General features: G+C 40.3%; 1 protein-coding gene across 1 annotated transcript in view; it reads right to left on the minus strand.

Annotated features, from left to right (window-relative positions):
* Positions 1-1,340: 1,340 nt before the first annotated feature.
* SLIT2 (slit guidance ligand 2) overlaps positions 1,341-13,812 on the minus strand; it is a 749,523-nt gene continuing 737,051 nt past the window's right edge. The window contains 2 exon segments of the mRNA XM_029590345.1: positions 1,341-3,200; positions 9,743-9,954. Of these exon segments, the coding sequence (XP_029446205.1) occupies positions 2,959-3,200; positions 9,743-9,954 (454 nt within the window). The 3' untranslated portion in view covers positions 1,341-2,958.

Raw genomic sequence — 13,812 nt, forward strand, 5'->3', positions numbered from 1 at the left:
ATGCTGAAAAATCCAATGACAGAGTGCATAGTTGTCTATTTTTTGTTTAAAAAAAATGGGTCGGAAGGGGACATTTTAAGATCTCTCTCTATTATATGAGCCCCCTAGCTCAGTCACTGTGGCAAAAGGTATGTCACAGGATTTTCTTTACAAAGATGCCCCCTATTGCCTCTTATTTTTACAGACAACTTTTAGATTTAGCATTACTGATATCAGTCCAAAGAATACAAAAGCATGCAGCATTACACATGTACATCTAACTTTTTCCTGTATAAAAAATAGCAACATTTGCTGCTGATTTGTTAATTTTTCTTACTTCCCCTGTGACCTCTTTAAAGTGAATAATGCAAGAATTGACAATATTTAGAAAGTTCTCTGGTATCAAAATAAATCTGGATATATCCGAAGCTTTAGATTGTTTGGGAACGTTAAAAAATAGCCGGGATCATAATTTTCCTCTTACATTGGTGTCAAATACTTAGGTGTGACGATTCCTCAGGTTATTTCTCGGCTTTATGGAATCGATTTGGGACCATTAATACAAAAAATAACATTGTCACTTTCGAGGCGGATACGATTATATAAAATGGGAGTTCTCAAAATGGGTATATGTAATCCAAATCCAAGCACAGCATCTAAGGCATGAGCCGAGGACGACACCTTCAGATCTAGGCCAAGACTGAGAACTGGGAGGGAAGGGGGTGTTGACCATCTTGCCATCGGACCCCACTGGGAACATGTTTATGGTACAGCTGTTGCCAAAGCCCATTAAAACTTAGAAAACAATCAGTATAATTTCACAAACTTCCTTCCCAACAATTTTTATACTAGATTCTTTAAACCGATGAATATTTGATTTCTCACCGGAATGATTAAAACAAGCCACCAGAACACTTGATTATGGGAAAATTCCCATTTTTGTACAGTTCTGCCAGAAATCACATCTAGTCTGAGGTTAACTTGTGCATATCCTGCAGCCAGATCTAACAAAGAATCCAGCAGCGCGTTTTTCATGTAAAGGCAGCTTCCATCACTGACTTGTAGTTTTGCAAAATAAATCAAAGGTCTTTTGCCAGTCACATGTGAAGGTCTACAGCATTTAAAAAACCAAACCATGTCTTCAGCTCCCTTACAACATACAACTTCCTACTGATGCTGTTTAAACTGAAAGCACACAGATGTCAGACCAGCACAAATAGGAGCAATGAATGAAGTAAATATCTGTTTAATTTACAAACATCAGTAGCATTACTGATATCAGTCCAGAGAACACAAAAAGCACGCGGCATTACACATGTACATCTAACTTTTTCCTGTATAAAAAAAAAAAAGAGTTATAAAAATGGTTGAATGAAACATCTGCACTTTGCTTTTTTTTTTTTTTTTAATTTTAACAAGATGCCCTGGGTTTTAATAGGAAGAATGAGCACCACCCTACAGACCACTACCAATTCTACACTGTAATTTAGCAGCAACAAGTTAATAACAGGGACCATTAGGATAATAAAGTAAAGTAGTTTTATTACTTTGAAAAGTCACAGTTCTTGACACTATAGTTTTCTTTAAAAAATAAAATAAAGTAAAGAACTCTAAGGGAATATTAATTTGCAATGAGGTCTACCATCTAGTGGCACTTCCTACACACCATTTTAGTTTCTGTAAATATATATTTATTTTTATATATATTTATATATTTATATAGGGAAAATTACTTCTATACAATTGTTATCTAATGCAAAGACATTTTTTTTCTCGTACATTACAAGTTCTTGGGAGGTGTCCTGAATGCCTGCCACATTCAGCAGCTGCACAGTTACAACTTCCCTCGGCTGCACACTTTCTCTACCACCACCGTCAGGCAGTCAGGTGCTGAAAAAAAGAGCCAGGCCAAAGACATTCACCCTAAGAGGACATGCTATGTTAGTTCTAACTGCCAACCCCCTCCCCCAAAAAATCCTGACCTGTTTTTGTCTTTTCAATAAAAGGCAAAAAAATAACAGAAAAAAATATAAATTATTATATATTAAAGCACTGAAAATAAAACCAGAGAAAAAGATGGCCTAGCAATGTTAATTACAACGTACTTTGATACAATAAATATTTCTCCATGAAACCAAATACTGTATAAAAGCTTTCTGCGATCTCAAGAGAAACTGACTTTGTTATTAATTCCTCCATCAAGAATCTACCTCATTTTATCACCTCCCGTCCCATCTTCGACATTTACATTAGAAAAACACTTTAATACTGGAAACAGGCTACAGACTTGTACGTTTCTGCTGCTAACATGCTGATACTGAAGGGCACAACACACAGTTTTGAGAGTTCTCTTCCTTTGCTCACAACTTGTTTTTCTTATGGTCCAGTGAAATGTACCCCTGGTTCTGCCAGGATGCTCTACTGTTCGTTCAGGCCACGCATGCGTGCCACGTAGCACAGGGAAATCTGTATAATCTGGGCTTCTCTTCTCTCACAACCTTTACTCATCCACATATAAGTGACGTCAGGGCCTCTTGAGATCAGAATGAAAATGGACAGGAAGGGGCAGAAAAAAAAAAAACAACCAGGCATCATGTTCAGGGTAATTTTGCAGAGGTAAATTGTAGGGCGAGAGTCATGAGTACGGCAAGAATTTCATCTTCAGCATGTTATAAAAAAAAAAAGATCCATGTTAATAGCAGTTATGTCTGTTACTGTAGTAATGTCTTCGAGGTCTTTTTTTTTTTTTTATCATATTCCTTTATACTCCTCTTGCTTATAAAAGTCTCAAGTCCAAGCACTTGAATCTTTTGCAAACAAAGAAAAAAAAATCTTATTCTCATAATAAAAATAAGTCTGTTCTGTATTTTACAATATAATTCAAATATTTCCACTATGAAGCATTAATTAGTTTGACACGGTCAATAGGCGTACAACAATTTTTTTTTTTTTCAGAAGATGGGTGATGGGGGATCCTATTTAGGAGGGGCACTTTATACAGCCACATTTCACCACTTTCTCCACCTCGTCCACAAATGAAGAGCCATCCGTGCATTCAAAGGAATATTTCCGCCGCTTGCTCCTCAGAGGGCCACAGCACTGGCCATTTGAACAGCCTCCTCGGCATTCTAGTCTCGATACCTTCTTGGTCGTCTGGCAAGCAGCATAACCTTGCTGCTTTTGGTAGTAATCTCGGATTCGTTCGCCTCGGCAAGAGACTTCTGGAAAGAAACAGAATTGAGCAGCTTTAAGAAAAAGTGCAAGTAAGAGCAAGATGGCTTGTGGGCCAGCTGGGAAGAAGCAATAGTTCTAATTTTAAATTGCAAGCTCCTTTTTTTAACCCATTAGTTTTCCTACTGTACCTTTTGGGCTTCCAGCTCAAATCGAAAAACAAAGCAGGGATTGCGGCAGCCTGAGCCTTTCATTTGCATTACCTGGGGCTTGTCCCTCCCCTCCCCCCCCTCCAGTTTAACGTTAAATTCAGTGGGATTATGCCAATGGCCCTCAGCTGTGGGCCATGAAACAGGACTGCTTCCAGAGCCATGCAATCCTGGGGGCCCCAAATCTGGCCGCCCCCGCTGTGACTCCCCCCCCTCAACTCTGGGGGGGGGCAACAAATGCTATCCCCGCTACATCCCCGGGGCCCGGCTGACCAGGGAATCCACCTCAGGGCAGCACTGCCACCACGTCAGCCCCTTACGTGTAACTTTTCAAACTTGACTATATTGAACACTAATGGTTTAGGCTAAACATGTCACAAATAGCAAACTTTTATTTCATGCCAGTTTTCTGCAGGAAAATTTGTACTGTACATGGGCTATAAATACGATGTTATTAGTTTGACAAGAAAATTGGATGCTTAATCTTTCCTTTATTACAAAAATACACATCTTTTGTTCTTAATGCTACTAACAGCTGGTTCTATTTACCACAGGGAATGGTTTCAGAGAGCATGCAACGTAATTTATTAGGCCTAAAGCTCAATTCTATTCAATCTGTTGCTTAATACAAGTTACATTCCACTAAGTTCATAAATTACTGATGTCTAAACTAGCTAAAAATGAGACATCTGTTAATAGCTGCACTGGCATGTTCCTCCACACTGGTCATCCGAATATAGAAAACAAAATAAATATATGCCGGCTGGGGTACAAAAAAAACAAAAACAAAAATACAGCATAATTATTGGGGGGAGGGGGAGGAAAAGAGATGCAGAGAAGGTCAGGAGTATAAAGTAGTAATAAGTCCCCCCCCTCCCATTTTGATCTGTCTCACCTGCATGATTCGCTGGGATAAATCAGATGGAGCTGAGGGGTCACAAAAGCAGAGAGTATGTGATAAAGCTAGGAGCAGAGTCATTGGGTTTGGCTTCTCAAGTTGCAGAAGGCAGAGAAACGGTAAGTGCAGAAAGATACAGCACATAATATGGAATTGTTAAAACAAAGGATAAAACCTAGCGTCTGAATAAAGGAGAAAAGAGAAACATTTTCACAGTAACATATTAGAGAGGGAAAATCCTTTTCTGTTTCAGTACATAAAGTATGGGCCAACCTTCACTGCATTTTTTAAATACAGTTTTTACTGTAAGCACAGCAAGACCCGTTTGGGCTAGAAAACACAAGCTCCTGTGGTATGTTTTCACTTTTTGCTTCCCTAGTACTATATATATATATTTTGTTTTCTGAATCTTTCAGTCTTCGGCCCGACTCAGCGTAATCTTATCCATTGATGTATTCTGGCTGTCTCTGTGATTATAAATATGTCATGCTAGTTACCCTGCTGTTAACCCCCTCCCCCACCCTCAATCAGCTTCCTCAACAGAAACAGCTCTGGCCTGCCATATTTTGTGAACTTTCTGCCTGGCGGGGAGGGGAGAATTTCTCCTCCATTCAGTTCCCGGAAAGCTATGCACACACTTGGTTCTAGAATGTGCAAACAAATGTGAACTGGTTCAGATGCTCAGCACACCTCTGGTCTGCAGCAGGTCATATTACCCTTAGTAAAGCAGAGTTGCTTACTTGTAACAGGTGTTCTCCCAGGACAGCAGGATATTAGTCCTCACATATGGGTGACATCATCAGATGAAGCCCTGTCACGGAACACTTTTGTCAACGTTTTTACAACTTTGACTGGCACACTGAGCATACCCAGCATGCCACTAACCCTGCAGCCACCAGGGGTCCTCCTTCAGTCTCGTTTGTAGCAAAGTACAAGCGAAAAATAAAATAATAAAACATAAGCGAACCCAACTCCGCAGGGTGGTGGGCAGGTTTCGTGAGGACTAACATCCTGCTGTCCTGGGAGAACACCTGTTACAGGTAAGCAATTTTGCTTTCTCCCAGGACAAGCAGGATGTTAGTCCTCACGAAACCTGCCCGCCACCCTGCGGAGTTGGGTTCGCTTATGAAAGCGGCTGAGTAGCTTGTTGCCACTGGGATTTCAGAGTCCATTGGGTCACTCTCATGGCCAGGTGTGCCATAGGGGTGACATGGACTGTTGATGCCATGTGGCCAAGCAACCTGAGTAGCTGGCCAGCTGAGGCTCTTTTTTTGACGGTGGATAAAGCTGGCAAGGTTGGACAGCGTAATCGCACGGTGGTGGGTAAGAATGCTCTGGACAGTGTCGTGTCTAGGTCTGTCCTATAAAGGAGAGAAGATGAGATGGTGTCAATTGGGATTTGGGGTAATTTATTAGAAATCCCAATGAGTTTAGAAGCCTTATGGGGAGACAGAGAGTGTCAAGGACTCCTTGTTTTGACTGGCTTTTTATGAGCCAGTCGTCCAGGTATAGAAAAACGTGTACGCCTCTGCTGTGTAACTGCGCAGCCATGACTGCCAGGCACTTTGTAAAGACTCGAGGTTCCGAGGCTAGGCCGAATGGTAGTACATTGTACTGATAGTGATTGTGGCCCACCACAAATCGCAGATATTTGCGATGAGGCGAGGATATCACAATATGGGCGTATGCGTCTTGCAGGTCCAGAGAGCAGAGCCAATCCCCTTGAAGTAGAGGAAGCATGGTGCCCAGGGATACCATCCTGAACTGTTCCTTGCAAAGAAATGTATTCAAGGCATGGAGGTCCAGAATAGGCCAGAGGCCGCCGGTCTTTTTTGGGATTAGGAAATATCTGGAGTAGAACCCTTGCCCCTGCTGATTCGGTGGAACCGGTTCCACGGCTCTGACAGACAGAAGAGTTGAGAGCTCTGACTCGAGTTTTTCTTGTGTGGTCGTCCCAACTCCAGGATGGATTGGGTGGGAAGTCCAGGGGTATTTTTGAAAAATTTAGACGGTAACCGTGGGTTACGATGGACAGTACTCACTGGTCCGTGGTGATTGGATGCCAATTTGTTGCAAAGTGGCACAGCGGCCCCCCACTGGAAAATGGCTGCTGCTCTCTGGTAAAGAGTCAAAATCCAGATGAGGGGCCAGCTTGTGGAGCTGGCTGTGGTCTAGATGTTCTAGTTTGGCGCACATGTCCCCTCTGAAGTGCCCGAGCCGGTCGTGCTCGTGACACAGGAGGGTAATATCTGCGTGGCCTGTAGAATTGTTTCTTGGGTTCTCTCCGCGTGACCCTGCGGTTTGTGGAGGGAACATCTGGGGAGACAGTTGACAACTGATGCAGGGTCTCATGATGGTCCTTTAACTGGGCTACTGCGTCCTGGATCTTATCCCTAAACAAGTTGCCTCCGGTACAGGGTAGATCTGCCAGTTTGTCCTGCACTTCCGGGTGTAGGTCTGAGGCCTTAAGCCAAGCCCAGCGTCAAGGACTGACACCCGCTGCCGAGACTCTGGCTGCTGTTTCAAAAGAATCAATCGTAGGCAGCTCTGACTTCACGTTTGCCTGCTTCCAATCCTTTTTGTAGGATGGAGGACAAGGCTTTTTATTTATTTATTTATTTATTGTTTTTGTTATACCGAGTTTCATGATAGGCATCACATCAACCCGGTTTACAAATAACAAGGAGTGTAAAGCATAACGTAACGTAAAAAACAATATTTTCAATAAGAACCTTGAACTTTAAATACAGTGAATCAGAAAAAGGGAGAGGGAAGTTACAAAAAACAAGGAAAATAAACTTGGGATGGAAGGGGAGAAATTGAACAGCACAATATGCTGTGGTAATGTCTCCGCAATCTCCTGGACTTGTTTCCAGAGATTTCTATTATATTGGATCATGTATAGTTGATATGCTGCAATTTGCGATATCACATGGACCCTTGGAAAATTCTTCGTCCCAACGCATCCAATGCTTTCTGTTCCTTACCGGGAGGAGCAGAGGAATGTGGATGCGATCGTTTAGCCTTTTTCTGAGCTGATTCCACAACTACAGAGTGGTGGGGCAGCTGACTTTTTTGAAAACCTGGGGCTTGTTGAACCAGGTAGGTAGCATCTGTCTTTTTATTGACTGGAGGTACCGAACATGGATGTTCCCACAGGCGGAGCATGAGGGCCAAAAGAACTTCATGTACCGGTATTGCCATTATTTCTTTTGGAGCATCTACAATGCATTGGAGATTCAATGCCAAGAAGTGCAGAGTCATGCATATGGGATGTGGAAATCTGAAAGATTTGATGGGGGGTTGAAGGGCTGATGTGCACAGAGCAGGAAAGAGACCTTGGGGTGATAGTGTCAAATGATCTGAAGTCTGCAAAACAATGTGACAAGGCAATAGCTAAAGCCAGAAGAATGCTGGGCTGCATAGAGAGAGGAATATCTAGTAAGAGAAAGGAAATGATGATCCCCTTGTACAGGGCCTTGGTGAGGCCTCACCTAGAGTATTGTGTTCAGTTCTGGAGACTGTATCTCCAAAGGGACAGAGGCAGAATGGAGTCAGTCCAGAGATGGTCTTCATAAAATGACTTATGAGGAGAGATTGAAGAACCTAAATATGTACACCCTGGAGGAAAGGAGGAGCAGGGGTGATATGATACAGACTTTACAATACTTGAAAGGTTTTAATGATCCATGGTCAACAACAAACCTTTTACGTTGGAAAAAAAAATCAGAAGAACAAGGGGTCACAATTTGAAGCTCCAGGGAGGAAGACTCAGAACCAATGTCAGGAAGTATTTCTTCACGGAGAGGGTGGTGGATGCCTGGAATGTCCTTCCGGAGAAAGTGAAAACTAAAACCGTGAAGGATTTCAAAGGGGCATGAGGACCCGTGGAGGCTCGGTGCCCGGCACCAGTGGGGAACGCCTAGGGGTCCTGGGTCCAGAGGAGTATGGGGGCTCCTCTCCCCGGGCCCTTTTCGCAGGCAGCTCGATGGAAGTCGATGCCGCTGCAGTACTGATGCCGACACCGGGTGGGGACACCTGGTGCTGGTGTCTATGTTTCCCTCGGAGCTCGGCCCAGTCTTTCCCTGGCATCAAGGATGATGATGCTGATGTCCTCGATGGAGTCTGTGACAGACTGTCAACTTGTCCACGGTGCTCCTGGCAAATCATCTCAGAGGTTGATGAACCCTCCACGGTCAGTGGCACTTGAACTGGTGTCAATGGAGCAGTATGTTTTGAAGCAAACAACTGCTTCATTTTGTCCAGGCGAGCGCAACGGCCTTTGGGGGTCATTTGTAAACAACTGGGGCATCGTCGGATGTCATGCGAGGGGCCTAAGCACAAAACTCAAATATTATGTGTGTCTGTTATGGACATGGTCCTTGGACACTCAGGGCATTTCCTAAACCCGGTCGCCATGTTAAAATTTGGCAGGCACGCCGAAGTGGTAAGCCGCCAGGAACCGAACGCAAGTACCGGAAAAAACACTTACCGAACGTCAGAGGAACGGAGCGCGATGGGGGACCCCGGTGAGGGATTTTTTGGGAAGATAAAACTTCAAATAGTTCCGTGAGGAAAGTTGTGAGAAATTTCTCATAGAGCTCCTAAACCGCCAGGCAACTGCTGCGCGGAATAAAAGAGACTGAAGTGGGACCCCTGGTGGCTGCAGGGTTAGTGGCATGTTGGGCATGCTCAGTGTGCCAGTCAAAGTTGTAGAAACTTTGACAAAAGTGTTCCGTGACAAGGCTCCATCTGACGATGTCACCCATATGTGAGGACTACCATCCTGCTTGCCCTGGGAGAATGTCACATCTGCTAGAGGAGAATATCGAATAAGTAACCATATTTGCAAATGTTTTGTTTTCTGATTTATGTAATAGATAAAATATAAATGTTTAAGTTCCTCCCCCCCCCCCCCCCAAGATATGTTCCATGTTCCCTGCTTCCTACCCACTGCCTCCCCGGATCCAGTTACAAACAAGGCTTTCATCCTAATCTATCATTCCCAGTCAACAAATTTAAAATAAATAAAAATAATACACAGATGGGTGTGGCTAGACAGGGCTCCCTCCTCTCCTGAATCACTTAAGATATGATCAATGTTTACAAAAAAGGCACACATTCCTAATGGCGTTCAGGTACTTGGGATCAGAGATATTAAAGGTTCTCTCTCATTTTGTCTATAAGAAATGTACTTTATAAAATCTGGCCCTTGAAATATATGTCAGCTAAAAAAAAAAAAAAATTGGGCTATGCTCTTTTACTTATTTTGAGAGTTGTGTAACACATGCCCTAAACTTGATTAAACTGAGAAAACTCAGGTAGTCAATGCAATAGGAAAAAAAACCAGGCCACACCAGGAGGAGGATTATTGTTAGGAAACAAACATAACAGGAAAGTATTTAAAAATAAGATTATTTTCTATTTTCCTAACAAAAACAAATGTTCTCTAGCACTAATCAATGTTGATCTCAGATGTATTTACCTTTATCACAAATGTCCCCAGTATATCCACTGCTGCATTCACAATATGGTTTTCCTAAACCAGAAATCTTGCATTTGCCATGTTTACATTTCATGGATTGGCACGGATTAAATAAATCTTCCCCTTCATCACAGAGCACACCCCCATATCCTGGAAGGCATTTACAACTGTAGGAAAATGCATTGATTGGTACACAGGTACCATGTAGGCATCTACAAAGAGAACAAAAAGAAAAACAAACTAAGTCAATTCAGAGCTAGAGGAATACTAAATGCTATCTTAATACTATTATAACCAGCATTTCACTGGATACTGGATATGCATACATGCTAAGAAACTAGGCAAAATTGTTTACAAGGACATTTTGTAGAGCAATGCATTATACTCAGACCGTCTAAAAGAAATCGGCTTCACAGAAAACACACAACAATGGTTCTGATCCTATCTAGCAAACAGGAACTACCAAGTGAAAATTAACAACTCCCTGTCCGACAAAATTCATCTCAAAACCGGTGTCCCTCAGGCTCTTCTCAATAGCATATCAAGATGCCCAATAACCCACTTACCCTCCACTACATATTCTCTAGTTTTTTTTCTGCAATTTTAAACTTCTTTTAACCAAGCTTTTTATGTTAAATCTGTTTTTATTATAAATAATGAACATTACCAAAGCATAACATTTGGTACATATTTTCTTAACTCTATCCATATTTTTACCCCTCCTCCCATCCCTCTTTCCCTCCCTGCATCGAAGAAGCACAAGGATCACATATCAAATATCTATATGATTTAAAAAAAGACTTTTAGATTCATGTGGTAAGGTTAGAATAAAGGGAAGCCAGACTGCATTTATTGCTCTTCTAGTCTTGATAAACAGGTGATTAATAGCCAAGGTTTCCATGGTTAGTAGATTTATTATAGAAGAACGCCATAATAATATAGATGGTCCTTCTGAAGTTCTCCAGGCTGTTAGTATGGCTTTGCAAGCTAATAAAAAAACTTTTGTAATCCAGAGAATCGAGACCTTATTTCTTTTGAATGAGTTAGGAAAGATTCCAAAAAGTGCCACCAATGAAGAAAATGGAATTTTATAACCCACAACTTTATTTGCAGTATGATAAACTTTCTTCCAAAATATTTGAATTGTTGGACAACTCCAAAAGGAATGACCCAAGTGTGTTGGTCCTCCTTTGCACCTGATACATATATCAGAGTTAGTGAAACCTACTTTGAATGCTTGATGCTGGGAAATGTACATTCTATAGATAATTTTATATCTAGTTTCCCGCAAGAGCGTATTAATTGTAATTTTACGCGTACTAACAAATGCAGATGTCAATACTGCAATTGATATCGGTTGCTCAAGTTCTAATTGCCATTTAAGTTGCACCTTCTCCAAGGACCAAATCTTATATGAAGACTCTAATTATTTGTACAAATACGATATAGAACGTTTCTGGGGGTTTTCTGGATCAAACCAGTTACTTAAAAATTGCCAATTAGTGTCCATGAAGGTTGGTGAACCAAGCGATTGTATATAATGTCGAGCTTTAAGGTACTGATAATAGTCAATAGCTGAGAGTTTATAAAAAGAACGAAGTTCTTTAAAAGTAAGAAAAGATCCATCCATATGTATTAATTGTCCAATGCATCTGAGTCCCGCACGGTCCCAAAGTCGAAATCGTGATGCATCCGATCCTAAAAAGAACTTTGGATTACCACAAAATGGAAGAAATGGTGATATGTTGTCAGATAACGAATTCTTCCTCATTAGCCATATCCATGTTCTTCTTAAAGGTTGTAAAAGCAGATCTGATTTGATTGTGCGAGATAAAGAAGCGTTAGGAGCATGTAAAGCATAACGAAGCGATATTGGAAGAAGCAATTGTGCTTCAATATAGGTGTCTGAAAAGTATTGTGTGCCCATCAACCAGTCCCCTATGTATCGTAAATTAATCGCATGATTATAGAGTTTCAAATCCGGAAGACCCATACCTCCCATGGATAGTGGTTTCATTAGGATAGATAGTTTAATTCTTGGTTTTTTCCCCTGCCATAAAAATTTTGTCACTACTCTCTGATATTTGCTAATAGTCATATGAGTTAATAGAAGAGGTAGAACACTGAGTACATACAGCCAACGTGGTAATAATGTCATTTTCAATAAGTGTATTCTTCCAATAAGAGAGAGTGGGAAACAGTGCCAAGCATTTAAAAAGCTGTTAGTTTTCTGTTGCATTGGAGATATATTTAAGTCATATAGCTTGGAAAGGCTTTTTGGAATCCAAATACCTAAATATTTTAATTTATCATTTGTCCATTTTAAGGGGAATTTCCCATACCAAGGTATAGATGCATCAGGACCTATTACCATGGCCTCAGATTTATCGAGATTTAAACTAAAACCTGCATAAAGACCATATTCTTCAATCACATGAAGAGCAACTGGAAGAGATTTGGTGGGGTTTATCAAATGCAACAAGAGATCATCCGCAAATGCAGCTAATTTGAATTTTGCCGATCCCATTTTAATCCCTTCTATATTCTTATTATCCTCCAAGATACGTAATAAAGGATCCAAAGATAATACAAATAATAAAGGGGACAAGGGACAACCCTGCCTAGTACCCCGAGACAATGTAAAGTCTGATGAAAGTTCCCCATTTACCCAAATATTAGCTTTTGGCTGATTATATAAATTTTTTAGAAATGAAATAAAGGAGCCTTGAAATCCATAATGGTTCAAGGCTTCAAATAAAAATACCCAGTTCACTCGATCAAAAGCCTTCTCAGCATCAAAGCTCACTATAAGAGAATTCAAATGTAATTTTTCTGAGAAGGCAATAGATGCCAGAACTCTGCGGACATTTGTTACTGCCTGCCTACCTCTGACAAACCCCACTTGAGAAGGAGAAATAAGTTTAGTAATGATCATTACTTTAAGATCACAGTTAATAAGGGATATAGGTCTATAAGAACCAGGTAACTCTGGGTTTCGATTAGACTTAGGATGTACTACTATAGTTGCTTTATTCTCCTGCCAAGTTTGTAATTCATCCGAAGAAAGCCTATCATATACTTTTTTAATAGGACTACTAATTAAATCAGACATGACTTTGTAAAACTCATACGTGAATCCATCTGGACCTGGAGATTTACCTAAAGCAGAATCCTTAATGATCAATTCCAATTCTGTTTTTCCCATAGGAGCATTAATTAATGATAGGTCCATTTTATTTACCCGGGGGAGTTTTATCTTAGAAAGGTACTTATGAATGTCTGGGTGATAGTCTGTATCCACTGAGTATAATTTTTGATAGTAATCTGTAAATATTTTCCCAATATCTTTAGTGGATGTCTTTATTTGTCCTGTTGAATCCCTTAATACTTTAACATATGATTTTCCTTCCCATGACTTTACTAATCCAGCTAATAATTTCCCTGTCTTATTACCAAATTGAAACAACCGATGCTTATAGTAGAGAAGATTTTTTTGTGTTTTTTGTTGTATAAAATCATGAAGAGTACTTTTAATATATATATTTTCCTTTATGCTTAAATTTAACTTGCTCTTATTATGAATAATATCATTTCCTGTTTTAAGATTGTACTATATTTTCTTTTTAATAAGCAATATTGTTCTTGTTTTAATATTTTATCAAATACTGTATTTACTTGCATGATTATTTGTATATGCTCTGCTTTGTTAACCGTTGTGATGGCTACACTGAACAACGGTATACAAAAATCAATCAATCAATGAACATGGGAGCAATTTTATGTTAACATATTTGTATTCAGCACAATCCTATTTCTCAATGGCTTCCAAGTGAAAACAGAGATATATATGTTTATATATGTACACAAAGGAAAACAAATAAGCACAAAATAAATACCACAAAATGTATGAACTTACTATAAAAACCCTGCCTAGCAGCAAAATATTGAAACAATCCTATACAAAGCATGTTGTAATTTCTATAATTTATAGTTAGCAAGTGAAGTGCTTCACTGCTATAGCTTAAAAGCCTCTATAAAATTAAAAGGTTTTAACTACTTTTTAAATGATG

This window comes from Rhinatrema bivittatum, chromosome 1 (assembly GCF_901001135.1).
Source record: "Rhinatrema bivittatum chromosome 1, aRhiBiv1.1, whole genome shotgun sequence".
Lineage (NCBI taxonomy): Eukaryota > Metazoa > Chordata > Amphibia > Gymnophiona > Rhinatrematidae > Rhinatrema > Rhinatrema bivittatum.